We start from the raw sequence: 17,703 nt of genomic DNA on the forward strand, positions 1-17,703 counted from the left end.
ACTCCCCATTAACACAGTTAATGCCATTCTGTGACAAAGGTACTTAAGAGAAGGAAACAAAAAATTGTAGCAAAGGTGAATAAACTAAAATGACAGGAATCTGATATAAAAAGTTCTTCATTTAGGGTCCCAGTTTCACTAAAATGACAGGAACCTGATATAAAAAGTCCTTCATTTATGGTCTCAATTTCACTAAAATGACAGGAACATGATATAAAAAGTCCTTTATTTATGGTCCCGATTTCACTAAAATGACAGGAATCTGATATAAAAAGTCCTTCATTTATGGTCCCAATTTCACTAAATGACAGGAATCTGATATAAAAAGTCCTTCATTTAAGGTCCCAATTTCATTATGACAGGAATCTGATATAAAATATCCTTCATTTAGGGTCCCAATTTCATTAAAATGACAGGAACCTGATATAAAAAGTCCTTCATGTATGGTCCCAATTTCACAAAAATGACAGGAATCTGATATAAAAAGTCCTTCCTTTATGGTCCCAATTTCACTAAAATGACAGGAATATGATATAAAAAGTCCTTCATTTATGGTCCCAATTTCACTAAAATGACAGGAACCTGATATAAAATGTCCTTCATTTATAGTCCCCCTATCCCTCTTTCAGAAGCAGTTTAGCAATATTAAGTAGCAAACAGAAAGCTTCAGTATGTAAAAATTAGGACAAAGTTCAACATTTATCCAAAAACAGTCTAGAAAGCAAACATCTTGGGACAACAAAAACGATATTTGCTTTCAAAATCCTCAATCTAAGTCTGGCAGCTAATACAATTTTCAAAACTGATGATAAATTGCTAAAATGGCTGTAAAATATTCATTTACACATGTCTATAGACAGGCATGCCAAATTTTATAGGTTACATTAAGTAGTTTTTGCTATTTTTGCGAAACACTATTAATAAACTTTTTTGTCAGAAAAGCCAGTCTATAAAAATCAAATTTATGTATTTAAAAAAATGAAATTCTGTAAAATCTAAATTATGTATTAAAAAAAATGAAATTCTGTAAAATCAAAATTATGTATTAAAAACTAGGACATGTACATAAGAATGCAAATGTTTACCAAACTTCATTTTTCTGCTTCAAGTCATTTTTGCTGAATCATGCTCACAAGGTTATTGCCCAAAGTTCAGAAATTCCAAAATGTGTAAATGCTAAAAAAAATTGCTGAATACAAATATGCCTACCAAATGTCATTAGTGTACCATGACAGACTTTTTTGCTTAATCATGCTTCTATAGTTTGTGTCAAAAATGTCTAAGTCTGAAAATCTACAACAAAAGCACCTTGAACATTGCACAAATACCCACCCTGCATGTATTGCAAACTATGTAGGCACTGGTAGGGTATGGTCGACTCTTGAGGTTAATGACTAATAGATCCAAAAGACATGAAACTTTCGTCAAGGTACGAAGTCCTAACTTAAAATTACTGTGCAGAAATCATTATTTTCTTATCAGACTTACTATGCCCATGACCTCTGATCCTTAGACCCAGAAGCCATAGGTCTTCTATTACCATAAGACAGGGGCAGAACAAATTTAAAATTCAGGATTGTCCCTGGCCAACCTGCTTTGAAAATCTGATTACCCAGCCAATTTTTCTGCCTGCTTGGCAAAATACTTCAGTTAGCCCTAAGACTGCCATAAGCAAAATTATTCAACAACTTTTGTCATATATATATGGTAAGTTCCATTTCTATACTGTCAAGACTGTAAACAATACACAATGGACTGCTATTTAGCCATGACCCAATGTGCCAATATAGTAACAAATATCATTGGTTGAATTATTAAAACATGCCATATACCTTTATCTAACAGTAGCCAACATAAGTAACTGTTACATGCTCTAGTCAGGAAGAGTGATACTATATGATTAGCATTAAATGTCAGACCAGAGAAGAATGATACCGCTACCAGATGTTCTTGTGTTGACAAAGATGAAAGACGAAAATTCACACATCTTTCTTTAATGGTTCACCCCACATTCAGCTACAAAATTACCACCATGTCGGCCAATTCTGCGTGTCGGGTAATTCTGCACAACAATACGTCATTTCTGTAAACATTGGATCACCTGCCATTTTGGGTCAAAAATCCATTTTGTATCCAGAAAGAACAATCGCACATTAATTAAGAAAAGTGATATTCATAAAGTGTACAAAAACATCCCCCATTTAGACTCGAAATGCACATAAAAATGTGATTTCTAAATGGCAACGTAAAGACCCACTCCATGACCTTCTTGAACCTGTAACCCAGAAAATTCGATTTACTATACATCTTTTATAATTATACAAATAAATATATCATATAAAAGATGGAAATGTGTCCCTTAAAACAAAACTGAATTTTAATCCAAGTTTCCAACTTAGCAAGGAGTTGTCCCACATGTACAAATTTCCCTGCGTTTAGTCTGTTTCTAAATTCTGTAGTAATTTTTTCCCATCAACAAGACGTTGTAAACACATTACATCCTATTCATTGTTGTTTCTCTTCCATGTAACAGTTTATTTTTCATAAAAAAGTTGAACTTTACTAACTTTTTACAAGATCGGTTTAGTTTGCTTAATATCTCTTGCTATTTATTAGCATTTTTACATTGAATTTTGTAAAACTACCTATAAACCTGACCTAATTACTCAAAAGTCCAAAGTAATATATTTAATTTCTATACCCCAATGGATAAACATTACATCTTTTCAAAGCTATGCACAGAATAAGCCAACATACTGCGAGTGAGGAAAACAGGGGGGTGGTATCCTCTGTGTCCAAAATTAATATTATTTTGAACAGAATAATCTGGTGACAATTGCCTCTTATCAAATAGAAAGCATTGCTGTATTTTATTTTTGTCAATTGCTCGAATTCGATATGCGATCTTTATTACCTAATGTGCAAGTAATTCAAACACTCTGGTGAAGGTACGTGGGCAATAACCTAATTTGTTGTGCAGAAACCATTTTTATTTTTTTAATTACAGTGAGCATGATCTTTTACCTTTTGACTCCCAAATCACTAGGCCACTTCTATGTCTATAATGCCAAACATCCATGAACATTATGTATATGGTCCAGAACTATAGTAACCATCCACAACCTTCAGTGATGGGATATGGTAAAGAACTTAAATTTCTGTAAAAATACTTCCCTTCTTTCTAGTCACTGACCTTGACCTCTGATCCACTGAGTCCTGAATCAATATGTTTCTTCCTTAAGCCCAGGTACAGTCCATTCACAATGTTTGGTTGGTGTCTGTCATGTAAAACCAACGTTATTGTGTGGAAAGTGATTTTCTTCTTTCAGTCAGAGTGACCTTCAGCTTTAACCTATGACCCCAGAACTGACAGGATTCTTCCTTACCACAAGTACAAGCCATCAACAAAGTTTGCAAACTGTAGGTGGTGGAAAATTCAAGTAACCGTGAGGTAACAAAATTGGTTACAGACAGATGGATTGATAATATTATAACATAATATGGCAGCCATATAAAGTAAAACTTAAAAGTCTTTTAGTGGCAGATTATTACAGAAATGCTTAATAATTTTTTTTCAATTGCATGAAATTTTTGTTTAAGAAAATCTACAAATCCAAAAAGTGTAATCAATCGGGGAATAAATCCTATCAAATCTGGTCTGGTTTGACTATAGATTTTGAGCTATCTTGCTTATAAAAAAGTGTGATAGATAGATGGACTGACAGCACAAATCCAACCAATATGTTTCCCTTGCTTGTTTGGTTGGGGTGGGGGAACATAAGCATGCTCATAAATTAGGGCAGGGTGCTGCACCCTCTTAATACAGCTAGCTGGAACATTGTACTAAGGAAGATAGAGAGTGTATAAATTAAGCAAATTTTGTCCCTCCACACATAAAGCAGCAAAGCTTTAGCTGGCTTAAAAGCATTCCCCTCTTCCAAAAGGGAATATTCATGCTGGATACAACTGCATCAATGCAAGCATATAAGTTAGGCATCTGGACAAAATTCCAGAAAATAAACAACTCTCTACCTGGCTCCTTGGCAAACTACTGTCAGACAATGCCCGTCTTGATACAGGACTTTTCTTTACCAGTGGTTTCTTTGGTGAATGCCTCACAGCAGCTAGTGTTGCCATTGCTTTTTTCTTTAGAGCCAATCTATCAGATACACCAGCTTTACCACATGACTTCTTCATGCCTACAGCCAGGGCTAGTTTTGGTGGGGGTGGGTAGAATCCATTGGAGTACCTCCCCTGACCAGTACTGCCAGAAAATCTTCTGCCTTTGGGCAAGGGGGTTTTAGAAAGAGCTGGCGACTTTTTGGAAACACTTGATCTCAGTCCTGCAAAGCCACGTGCAGTTTCTGGGGTGCCGGCACTTGCACGAGCAGCCCTCCTGGTTGGGGTCTGGGAATGCTTAAAGAAAGAAAACAACAGTCCAGTGAAGAATTATGCTCCCCTAGGATTACCTTCATCAAACAATGCAAACGAAGAAAATAAATCGGTCTGTCAGGTTTGAGAAGTGGACAATTTTCTAAAACTGGCAACAGAAAAATAACAATCCTGTTGTTGAATATCTTTTCCTGGCTTGCATCCAATAACTATCATTTCTGTGTAATATTGATTTAGTCAAACACAACAATAATTTATAGGTGAATACAGAACATCATTAAACGTATATTGTCAGACCATAGCATATCCTGACACCCATCATATAGCATATCCTAGCACCCATAATAATCGAATTTGTCAGTACATAGCATATCCTGTCACACATCATAATGAAATTTGTGAGCACATAGCATATCCTTAGCACCCATCATAATGGAATTTAGCTGCTATACCCAACCCTGGTGTCCGAATGTTACAAGACTTGTGCTCTCAAAACTAAGAGGATTCAAGAAACAAGGCCTGAATGCAAGACTTAAGCTTCCAAGGCCTCAAAAAAGTACAATTTGGTCTAATAAGCATGACATGATTCTTCTTCTTTTCTTGTATTAACTCATACCATTAACAGAAGATACATGTTGAAGAATTCCATGACATTGATTTATGGTATATCAAGGGTATCACATGAATGTCCATAAGATGAGACTTTCACTAAGCAAGCTTAATAACATCCAATGCCATGACCTGCAAGTGGGATTTTTTATTATTTCATTAATGTGAAAAATGTCTGATCAGGATCGTATTCATCATATATATATATATATATATATATATATATATATATATATATATAGATTATGCAATGCTAAATGATGTTGCAAGGTTGTTGTCACAATGTGGAATACAACATTTCTGATCTGATATAACACTATTCACTAAAAGAAAAATATTGTAAAAAAAAAAAATTACTGGTGTCAAGACAGGCAAGTCCACACTGTCCCCATTTTGACTCATGCTTGTGCTACTGGATGTGGGAGAACTCTCACGGGTCATCCTGCTGGGGGTGTCAGCTTGACTTAATTCCCCCGGGCAAGACTCTACTCTGGCAGTAGGGTTCGCAAGGTCCAAGAAAGCTGGTAAAATATTTGTACCTTGAAAATGAAACAAAAAGACTGTGTTAGTAAATAGAAAAATGTACAAAAGTGCAGCTTTCTGGGGGTAAAAATCTGAAAAATATGATTAAATTCTATTCCGCAGCTTTGTAAAAGAAGTCACTCAAAATGATTTTCTATTTAAGTAATAGTGGCCATATTGTATAGCAGATTAGCAAATTTGTAAATACTTCTACGACATTTAAGCCAGATGTTATGTGTCAAGTTTGGATGAAACCAGGCTGACAGTGTTTGAGAAGTTATAAATGGCTTCTGCTTATAGATGCTGGACAGATGACTGACAGGGAATCAGCGATCCAACTATAAGTTCACTTGATTTTACTGCCATGTGAGCTAAATAAAGAACTAAACACAAATCTTTGAAGTAAAATATTTCTTTCATAATACTTACCTGATCATAATGAGTTTGGAGTTCTTCCAATACCTTGCAAATCTAGCCCTCCCAAAATGGTAAAAAAAAAGACATTCCCCTCTTTTGGCTTATGTCAGCATAAAAAGTATCTTAAAAAAAACTGCTTCCTAATGGAAGTCAGATGAGAGTGGTCTCACCTTGTACTAGCATCTATTCCAACTACTATGTACTTGAAAAATCATTTGTTGGGGGTTTAATACATTACAATAAGAATGATATGGAGGGAGTTATATATCATTACCATCAGAGTTGACCCTGACTTAGCTAACATAACATACGAGAAGCTTCAATTTTGATAATGATTCTAATACGATACAGGCAAAGGATAACACAGGTCTATGAAGCAAATGCAATCCTAAGGAAAGAGATTTTCGCTCCCAGAATGGGACTTAGAATGGTAGCCTGTTGTGCTGGAAATTAGGCCCTACCAGATCAAATTGAACCTACTGAGATGAAAGGTCTCTTACACAGAAGACCTTCATCCCATGACATGAATAACATGTCCTTCTTAAGGCTTGAAACTGTTCGTCATGAGCTAAAATGAACAAGAAATTCACAAGATCTTTAGTTAATTCCCTGCAGGCTGAAGGCTGAATAGATAAACCATTGAATGAAGAATGAAAAAAAAAATCTAAACAGAAATCCTATCATAACTTTATTGAGTGGTAAGCACCAGTAACATTTCCATTTCCTGGCCTGTTCTGTATGTTTCAGGCATCACTTCAACATCCTAATGAAAATGTCTCTGTGAAGAAGGGTCCATTTCAAAACAAATGACTGATTCACCAACAATGGGAGCCAGTTTTTGGCTTTGAAGCCTTGTGTCATCATTATAGAAACTGAACCATCACAGTAGAATTGCAAGTAATTTCGGTCAACTGATAAGGCATGAATTTCACTTATTTTGCTTGCTAAGGATGGGGTGACTAGGAGGCAGATCTTTTGATAGTGGTCAGTCAGTGAGGCTTTAGACAGTTGTTTAAATGGTGTCTTATGTCAAAACAAAACCCTGGTCACCATTCTGAACAAATAGTCAAGGCTTTCCATGGAGAAAAGTTAAATTTGGACAGAAGGTCACAGAGGGTCTTATTCTGTATTATATCCTTTCTTCATTGATGGCAAAATATATCAGGAATCTTCTAAAGGTAACACTCAATAATAATTGGAACAAACTTCTGATAAGTGACAAGATGAAGTTAGCAATCTGTGATACCATGATCAAAGTCCATTTGCCATGGCTTTCATCTGCAGGATACAGATGTGCATGAATGCTCCTGAAGGGACTAAGTCCCATTCACTTGGAAAAAGGACAAAAGATGACACCACACTAAACTAAGCTATTAGAAGTCCTCCATAAGTTATTAGAAGTCCTCCATTTATCCAAGACGGAGCCTAATGTAATCATAAATTTAGATCAGTTTGGTCTAATTCGCTAAGTTTCTTCCACCAATATGGTAGAAAGATCATTTGCCGGGGTCTCAAATATGGACAGTCCATACAAAGATGATTTACATATGCAAGGAGGAGACAGAAAAGACCAAAGGAACAAGCTGATATTTCATTCAACAATGGAGACAATCTTCAAGGCACAATTCGAAAATCCATGTCCAGATGAGTGGAAAGTGGGGGCATCATATGATCAGATCTATTCTCGCTTAAACGGAATCCAGGGTGAAGCATGAGAGAAACATTGTACATTATCTTTATCTTGGTACAAAAAGTTCTTCACCTTTTATATTTCCAAACAGTTTGATGTCAGGGATTGGATGTGGTCCTGGGGTGTGACACTACTGGATTTATGACTTGGATAAATACCCTGGTACCAAGAGAGCCCTGACTAGTATATGATGACCCTGAAAGCAAGTCGGGGGAATTTTTGGGAAGACCTGTGAACAGGAATAGGAAGGTATGCATCTTGGAGGTCGAAGTTAACCATAAACTGTCCTTCTTACTGCAGTTGAAAGAGACAGACTTTGTGGTCAAATGCTAAAGTCCACCTCCAACCATAATGTCAAAAACAGATGATACATGCATACCAACAATTTCTGCAGGGAAGAAGCTGTCAGGAAGAGAAAGAGCTGAAATCAACCCTTTCTTCATATGCTTTGTGGTTACTTACTTTGGGAAACTGGACACTTGCCAAAGAGTAATATTTTTATAGAGTTTCTCTGTTGGGAGTGCCTTAGTGGAATCCTTCCTGTTTCTCCAGTCCCTCATGGGAAATGAAGATGCAGTTCTGGGTTACTAAGTCTGTGCAAGGCTTAGCTCTATAGTGGCCTATTTCCTGATCTCTATAGTGACCTATTTCCTGATCTCTATGTGGCCATGGAATAGGAGATTTATTACATACAAAGACTGAGATCTAAAGATGGCCTTGTGGTGAGCTGAAAAGTTATTTCAAAAGCCTTGCATATCTGTTAGAGATTTCATTGGTGGAATCTAGGTTATGCTCAGCTTGTTGAAAGATAGCCATGCAGGTCAGACTGAGCATGGAACCAACAATTATGTTGCATACTAGTTGTTGCTTGTCTTGTTCTAATCCATGTATGGGAAGCAGCATGGATATGTCAAGCCCTGAACTACCTACACTGATAGTAGGAGCTTTGGTATTGGAAACCAACTTGGAATGTGCAAAAGATTGGAGTGAAGTTTGTTTAGAGTCATTATTGTAAGAAGAAAGGCCTAGAGTCCTTCAGTTGCCTCCCAAAACAGAACAAAATATGAATGACAAGGCCTGACTGTGATAATTATTTTAAAAAAGCTAGTCTTTCTTGGTACAAATGTAGATATATGCAGGAATTCTATAGGTGGACATAACTTGAAGAAAAGACTTTTTTCTTTGGAGATGCAGAAGGATGAATCATGGTTGGCTAACATCAGGTCATAAGGTCAGATACCAGCTACCTAGAGATAGACAGTGTTGCCAGTATCAGGCAGTTTCACATGGACTGTGTTGGCTATTCCCCAGAATCTGTTCAATGCTAGTTACAATTAGAAAGAATGAGGGCGCAGGGTGCCATTAGCAACTGCTGGCTTTTGCCCAGACTCTGTTCACTGCTAGTTACAATTGGAAAGAATAAGGGTGCCCTATTGCCATTAGCAACAGTTGGCATTTGCCCAGAATCTGTTAAATGCTAGTTACAATTAGGAAGAATAAGGGTGCCCTATTGCCATTAGCAACTGTTGGCATTTGCCCAGAATCTGTTAAATGCTAGTTACAATTGGAAAGGATGAGGGCATAGGATGCCATTAGTGACTTCATGGTCTCCAGTGACTGTGATACTGAATGATCATTTACTTGGTATAAGACGCAACAAAGCTGAGTCCATAGATGTAGTGTAAGTACTTCTGACCATAAGAACTGAAAATCCCATTAACCCCTACTGCTAACTGTATGGTGAAATAGAAAATCCCATTAAGCCCTACTGCTAACTGTATGGTGAAATAGAAAATCCCATTAAGCCCTACTGCTAACTGTATGATGAAATAGAAAATCCCATTAAGCCCTACTGCTAAATGTATGATGAAATAGAAAATCCCATTAAGCCCTACTGCTAACTGTATGATGAAATAGAAAATCCCATTAAGCCCTACTGCTAACTGTATGATGAAACAGAAAATCCCATTAAGCCCTACTGCTAACTGTATGATGAAATAGTCTACTCAGATGTTAAATATTTATCTATGGTTATGAATTATACACCGAAATCAGTAAGCAATAGATGGAGTAAACTTCCCTTTGATACAAAAAGTCAACAGACCATTAAAACTTGAAAAACAGCATTATTAGAAGATACCTGCAAGGCATTTCAACAAGAATGATCAGGCAACATCAGACGTAGCAAGTGCTGAATAACTGGAATTGTGCCAATTTCTGCATCAATGGAGATACCAGTATTATTTTGATTTTTAGTTCAGAATACAGATGATATTTTTTAACTTTTGCTGCTAAAATAAGCCAAAATTAAGTAATATTTCACACTGAAAGAGCTGGATTTGCAAGGTAGTGCAAAGACTTCTGATATTATAATTGGTAATGTATTTAATGAAGAAATGTGTCCCTGGAACATGGATACCCCATGACAGAGCTTGAAGAAAGATCCAAATGCAAAGTGTGATGGATAGATTGGTAACACTAATTGCCCCTAGCACAGCTGTGGTGGGCCATAAAAACCAAACCAGGAGCAATAACCAAATCTCACAGAGATCAAGGGTAGATAAAACTGTTCATATTAATAGATTTAACAACGAGCTACCTCTGAAACAAAGGTATGTTAGGAAGTCTTCAGTCCGTGGTCGTTGTGGGAAAACTTTTACTGGTGATGTCTTGAACTTGGGCTTCAGTGGAGTTGTTGATGGTGTGGGTGGAAGAGACCCTTGGGCAAACTTCCTCTGAGCATGGATTTTCTTCCTGACAAAAGAAAAGGTAAATGTATTTTTTAAATTCAATTTTAAAGAAACAGGGATGTGGTGAAGGGTTCAAGTGGGCAGTTATAAACTGCTTTTGTTCCTTGTAGCAAGATACTGGACATTAACTACTAAGGTCAACCATGCCATGAACGGACACTAGTATATTATGATGAATATGAGATTAAATGAATGTATACTGGGCTTGACAGAGACAAGAAATCCCAGCTGATAAATAGTTATTGGTTTTGAACGGCATTTTCAGCGTATTATTGATTATATCATGCAGAGGAAATGAAAGAAAATGCCTGCCCATGGACACAACAAGGTCGATAAGTCTGGTCATTATGTCCCCTGTTCTGTATTTAATGTGGCACCTCTGATGATGGGACAAAAAAGTACATGGAACAAGTGTAGTTGTCTGTGTTTATATTCCCATCCACCTTCCTATCATGCAGCCTCCTTTCTTTTCTTTCTTAAGTGTGGGATCAACTTTATTTCAAGAAATGTCATTCAATCTCTAATAATCCAATAGTATCTAAACAAAATACTAACTCATGTGTGAAACATATATGAAAAGACAAGAACACATAACAAATATTTTTTCCTTAAACAGCATAAACATAGATTATAATCGAGTTGTAACATACTGTGGAGGTGCCTTAATTTGCTTCTTCTCTTCAGCTGTGCTAGCCATGCTTCTGAAAGAATCCTGACTGACACTGCCACCATCATCAAACTGACATGGCGCTGATGACCTACTGCTTACACTCTGTCGACTATCCTGGTCATGAATCACACTAGTTGACCCCCCTTCATCTTCCCTTGAGATCCTGCGAGACTCTAACAGGGATGCGTACAAAGCCCTATTCAGATCTCTCTCTTCTCTCCATGACAGACCAGTGTCATTATCCTGAAGAAACATGGATTTTAATGTATTATTTAGCAGTAGTATATGCAATAATCCACATACAAAATTTATTAAACATGTAATATGCCATCAGTGCTTGCAGCAAGTGGCTTAATGTACATACTACATTTCATATCTAATATTAAATCTTCTATTTTACACATAATAGACAGAATATATGACTTTAATGTTAGTGACTGATGTTTCCAAAGTGTGGTAAACAAAATACTTCTGTAGCAGCCATATTGGATGTAAGATCACCACTTTTTACATTTCTCTTGACACTACCAGAAGGCTTTTGGTGAAAACTCGATGCTGATATGACCATCAATTCAGGAGAATTTGTGACAAAATTGTCAATATGTTCTTTGTGACAGCCATATTTTGAGGTCTGATGGCACCATTTTCATTCTGAACCAACTAAATATCATAATGAGTCTTTTGGTGAAACGTATGTCGATGTGTCTTTCCATTTAGGATGAGTAGCAATAAAAAGATTTTCAAGATGGCTGCCATGGTGGCCATACTGGATATCAGATTGGTACCATTAGCATTTAGTACCAGTCATGCATGATTATGAAAAAATAATAAGTGGTAATTTTTAATACAGACTTCCTAAATAAAAACCCTCATCAGAACTGTTTCCATACTGGTCATTTCACTCAGGTCAAAGGCAGCCCAACTAGAATCATGAAAGACAATTCAACATTAATTCACCACAAAACAAAAATAAAGTAGAAAATGTAAATGAAATTTGTGTACCTGTGTTTCCAATAAGTGACCACTATACATATGTATCACTACCATTAACCAAGATCATGAAATATAGTCAAGATTTTTTTATATTTTTGGATGCCTTTTAATGGTACTGTTAATTATACAGATGTCAATACAGATTCAGATATATAGTACAGACTTTTTGTCCATGTACTACACAATCTTGCTCCTTGCAAAACCAAACCTGTTAAACAAGAGCTACAATCTAAACGAATGACCAAAGAGATAAAAATGCAAGACACAAAGTTTCATAGAATCAAGGACTGGGAAAACTATAAAATATGGTGAAACACAGCAAGAAGTCTAAGACATAAAGCTAGAAAAACTTATTAAAACCATGCTATTGGGAGTACTACCAATACAAGAACATAATGGCAAAATTTAGTCCCTCCCCAAATACTTTTTTAAATACCCAATTAAAGACTACAATGGAGATTCAAGTGTTCATGAATATGCTACATAGCAAACGTCTTCTACCATTACCTTATGAATATAACAAATTATTTCTGAGAGAACACTGACCACAAAAAGCTTCTCAATCAGGTAAATGCTAAAGTTCAAAATGATCCTTCTTCTGAAGTTTCTAAAGTTAATGTAAGTAAATATAATTTATACTAAACCTTTATGATGCTTAAAGTTACAAAAAATAGGCCTGATTACCCTAAAAATCCACCGAGCTTGATAAAATAGGTCCAATAACCCTAAAACTCCACTGAGCTTGATAAAATAGGCCTGATTATCCTAAAAATCCACAGAGCTTGATAAAATAGGTCCAATAACCCTAAAACTCCACTGGGCTTGATAAAATAGGTCCAATAACCCTAAAACTCCACTGAGCTTGATAAAATAGGTCCAATAACCCTAAAACTCCACTGAGCTTGATAAAATAGGTCCAATAACCCTAAAACTCCACTGAGCTTGATAAAATAGGCCCAATAACCCTAAAAATCCACTGAGCTTGATAAAATAAGCCTGACTACCATAAAAATCCACTGAGCTTGATGAAATAGACCGACGACCCTACAACTCCACTGAGCTTGATAAAATATGCCTGATTACCCTAAAACTCCACTGAGCTTGATAAAATAGGCCCGATTACCCTAAAACTCCACTGAGCTTGATAAAATAGGCCTGATTACCCTAAAACTCCACTGAGCTTGATAAAATAGGCCTGATTACCCTAAAACTCCACTGAGCTTGATAAAATAGGCCTGATAACCCCAAAATTCCACTGGGCTTGATGAAATAGACATGATAACCCTAAAACTCCACTGAGCTTGATAAAATAGGCCTGATTACCCTAAAACTCCACTGAGCTTGATAAAATAGGCCTGATTACCCTAAAACTCCACTGAGCTTGATGAAATAGACCTGATAACCCTAAAAATCCACAGAGCTTGATGAAATAGGCCTGATTACCCTAAAACTCCACTGAGCTTGATAAAATAGGCCTGACAACCCCAAAATTCCACTGGGCTTGATGAAATAGACCTGACAACCCTAAAAATCCACACAGCTTGATGAAACAGGCCTGATTACCCTAAAAATCCACCGAGCGACATAGCGCAACAAACGCTATACCATATGAGCTATGGAAACTTGCGTTTTGGTGTGTGTATATTATGCAGATGACACATTTTTTTCCAAGCAGATTTATATAACTGCAGACTATACTTTGTTGTTTGCCCAGCTAAAGCTTTAGTTTTAAAGAATTAACATTGTTGCTATATGAAGAAAGACCCAGTCAACACAATTTTTAAAAAAAATGAGCAGGTTGTAAATGTTATTTCCATCAGAAAATTGAGATTCATTTAAAGATTACATGCACAGAATTGCAGTGTAATAGTGAATTAAACATAGCAAACGGTATCGTAATGGAAATGAAGAAAAACCAGTTATTAATTTATAAAATAAATAATATATATGTACTTACCCAATTATTTATATCAAGCTTTTGCACACAAAAATTGGCAACGTAACAATACATTTAATGTTTACTCCACAGTCTTTGTTTACATATAGTTCCAAATGCCCCTTCATCGCCTCTTTGAAAATCTTGTTCCCAATGCAATTTAGAAAGAATGAAGAAAGAGACGAATGAATGGAAAACATTGTTTTTAAAATATCTGAATCGTTATTATTCCGGGAAATTTTTTAACATAATAATGAAGGAATTAATATAGCACACTCGAGAAATGCAGATCTAATTGCTCACACGTAGTGATACATTGGCAGATACGGTGAAACAGGGAAAACAACGACTATGATACATAGCAAAATTCACGAATTTTTTTATTTTTAGTGATTAGTGCAAACGTGAACAATTAAGTTAATATGAGAACCTAAACAATTTAATAAAAATTAGATCAATCAGTGAAAATACCTTGTCTGATCAAGCCCACAATTATATCTTATTTCTAGTTTCAAATTGCTCAATGTAACATTTTCTCTTCAATTTCCAATACCAGCCCATGTTCAAAGGTCATGTTTAGGTATGAATTTTTTTTAATATGCATATTTCATACAGAATAAGGTGATTTATACATCGAATAATACAATGAGACACAGAGTTGTGATATTTACACGAATTTTTTCCCCCATGAAACAGGGGCAGAAAATGGCCCCTAGTCAATAGTCCTTTGCAAGTGGTGCAAATTCATACATTACAGTTTTGAGATCATCCAATAACACTGGGTGAAAACATCCATTCTTTGTATTTGATTGGTAATCACTAATTATATGCAATAACACAGGGTGAAAACATCCATTCTTTGTATTTGATTGGTAATCACTAATTATATGCAATAACACAGGGTGAAAACATACATTCTTTGTATTTGATTGGTAATCACTAATTATAAGCAATAACACTGACTGTTTCATGAACACAAACTGGAATAAACAGTGTCACCTCACTATAAAGTACCTCAATATTATACTGCCCCTCTTTGTAATATGGGTAGGGTGATGGATCCCATTAACTTGACTAATTAGTGTTTACCAATTTTTGTTCATCTTCCTTAGTTCTTAGCTCATAAGAACCACTTATAAAGTGAATTCATATCATGTACATGTGATTTAATGCACTCTTAGAATATGTCCTTACTGGAACATCCTTTAGTATTTGGCCTTGACCTCACTTTACAACATGGGTCAGTTGTATGTATCAATTAGTATTATAAAGAGGTAGAAATGCAAATCCTTTTGTTTTAATGAACAAGACAGGTACATTCCAACATATCAATTAACACAGCATTAAGTGTTTATTTCTATCGCTTACCAGTAGATCTCAATGTTGATAGAAATGTTAAAACTGTCCATGCAACCAACTGTTAGTGGTAAATATTTCAATCCAATGTCATAACAAATATTCAAATATTAACTGAAATACAAGCCATAGCCAAATGCAAATAGCAAAATCAGGTATTTTGTTTATCACAACTTTTGATGATACACACTTTATGGTGAGCTTGTGGGGATAGAACCCAAAGAGTCATGTCTTTGTAATGATCCTGACCCTACTAACAAATGTAAAATTGCATTGCATGCAAAATTTAATTTATCTGTGTCAACACTCTGCCAAAGGAAAATGCATGCATAGTCAGCACTAATCCATGAGCTGTTTCCCAACCCTCTTGGAATTGGCCTGTGCCATATTTTCATAACTACCATAATCAGATTGTAACCCTCTTGGAATTGGCCCTGTGCCATATTTGTATAACTAATCAGATCCCTAACTTCTGATGAACACTTGCAGAGAACAAAAAAGTTAATTTACTAATCAACCCAAGAGTGGGTCCCGAGTGGCCAAGTGGTCTGAAGCACTCTCCATTATGGATCACTGCCATCTAACCTCTGTGTGGGTTCGAGTCTCGGATTCAGCCAATGTGGGTATGTGAGAAAGCTTGCCAGTAGTTTCTCATTGGTCGGTGGTTCTTTCCGGGGTTTTCCCGGGTTCTTCCTCCACCATTAATACTGGCCACCATGTATATCTTATCGTGTGCTGAAAAATGGCGTTAAACCCCACAACAACAACAACCAACCCAAGAGTGATGAGACTTAAAACAGTTTGGTTTAGTTTTGATTTAATTTTGTTGCAGCAAAAACGGTTATATGGTGTCAATGTAAGTAAAGTAAAACACCCTGTGACAGATCTTCTATGACTGTCACTCAACACATTTCTCACTAGTGTCATGTGCCTGGTGAATGGCAGTCAGTGGTTGGTGCACTGTGAAAAACTTTGTATGACTGTCACTTGACACATTAACCAGTGACTGGTGACAGATCCTCAGTAACAGTCACCTGACAGACTACTCAGTTACCAGTAACTCATGCCAAGGCAATGATCGGTCAGATAATGTTGACCTTATTGGGGAGTCACAGTTTGGGATCTTGACTCCAATAAATGAGATGGCCTTGACTTGAACCTAAGTCAACTAGAGAAAGAAGACAAAAGTACTTTTCTTGCATTTGGAAGGTGGGACTTACTACTGGGTGGCAGTAACTTCCTATCAAGTCTTAGTCATCCACCCCTAGTGGAAATGGTGATATATGCAAATACCTCTCTCACAGAAGCTAGCAACATCCTTAAACTAAAAAGTGCCATAAACTCCTGTGAATGAAAGAGTCTTCCAAAGATGTGAAAGAAGCAGGTCCCTTCTTCTAAGTCGTATAGGCACTGTGACCTTCTACTATGTCTGACACCTCAAAGACAAGAATAAATAGAATAACTGTCTGTGCATGCACACATAAACCACGTGGGGGGGGGGGGAGAGATTGTCCCTAGTGGCCTATGTATGGCTACATTAAACAACACCATGAGCCATTACTGAATGCTGAAAAGACTTACAAGAAAGAATGCAATGAACCAAAACAAACAACTGGGTAGGAAATACTTACCCTAATACATAGAGGGAAATGAAAAACAAGAATCACCACTTTGCCAGCACAGAACTCTAAACTCAAATTCAACTAAACAGGACAGAGACAAAAAAATAAGGAAAAGACTGGGGAGAAAATAATAATAAATATAACACATAGAAGGATACAAGTGACAGTGAAAATAAAGGAAGATGAATGATGAAGTGAGACAGGTGTAGAAGTATATAAATGCAAGGAAAAGAAAGCAAATACTGCAATTGTATGAAGTGCACTAATGTACAAAAATTGGGTCATGTTATTTTTGTCTTAGCCTTTTAATTACTACTTGGAGGAGGGCCTAATCTCCTTGGACTGGGGAAAAATATGTATCAATTTAGTAGGTCATGTACTACTGCTATTAAAACAATATCACAAATTTTATTATTAATGTCAGCAAAATATAACTCGCAGCTGTAGTTTAATCCAAATATTTTATTTTATATGATTTGCACAAATCAGATAAATAACTATTAGTGTAGGTAACATCCGAATCAATTAATGATAGGACTAGAGGTTTTCCAAATAACATTTCCTGTGACAACATCCAACCAAGAGACAAATGACCACTAATTGCCATTATGTTTATACAGTTCAACCCGATTTGATAAATTACTGATCTGGAAGACCAACTGTCACAAAAGAACAAATTTTTCATGCACAGATCAAAGGTGTTATAAAACAATAAAAGATAAAAGGGTAAAAATACTTACATTCCA

The 17,703-nt window shown here is 36.2% G+C and overlaps 1 protein-coding gene across 3 annotated transcripts in view; it reads right to left on the reverse strand.

Annotated features, from left to right (window-relative positions):
- The window catches only part of LOC149787412 (protein Jumonji-like), an 88,256-nt gene that overhangs the window by 59,774 nt on the left and 10,779 nt on the right, over nt 1-17,703 (reverse strand). For 2 of the 3 annotated variants that reach the window (XM_089978020.1, XM_089978021.1), the window contains exons 3-6: nt 11,031-11,293; nt 10,230-10,384; nt 5,359-5,540; nt 4,033-4,416 (exon numbers count right to left, since the gene is read on the reverse strand). In XM_089978020.1, coding sequence (XP_089834146.1) covers nt 4,033-4,416; nt 5,359-5,540; nt 10,230-10,384; nt 11,031-11,293 — 984 coding nt within the window. The remainder of the gene's footprint in view (nt 1-4,032; nt 4,417-5,358; nt 5,541-10,229; nt 10,385-11,030; nt 11,294-17,703) is intronic. The other variant, XM_089978023.1, reaches the window with a different exon arrangement.

This window comes from Sinohyriopsis cumingii, chromosome 12 (assembly GCF_028554795.1).
Source record: "Sinohyriopsis cumingii isolate HCF-2022 chromosome 12, ASM2855479v2, whole genome shotgun sequence".
Lineage (NCBI taxonomy): Eukaryota > Metazoa > Mollusca > Bivalvia > Unionida > Unionidae > Sinohyriopsis > Sinohyriopsis cumingii.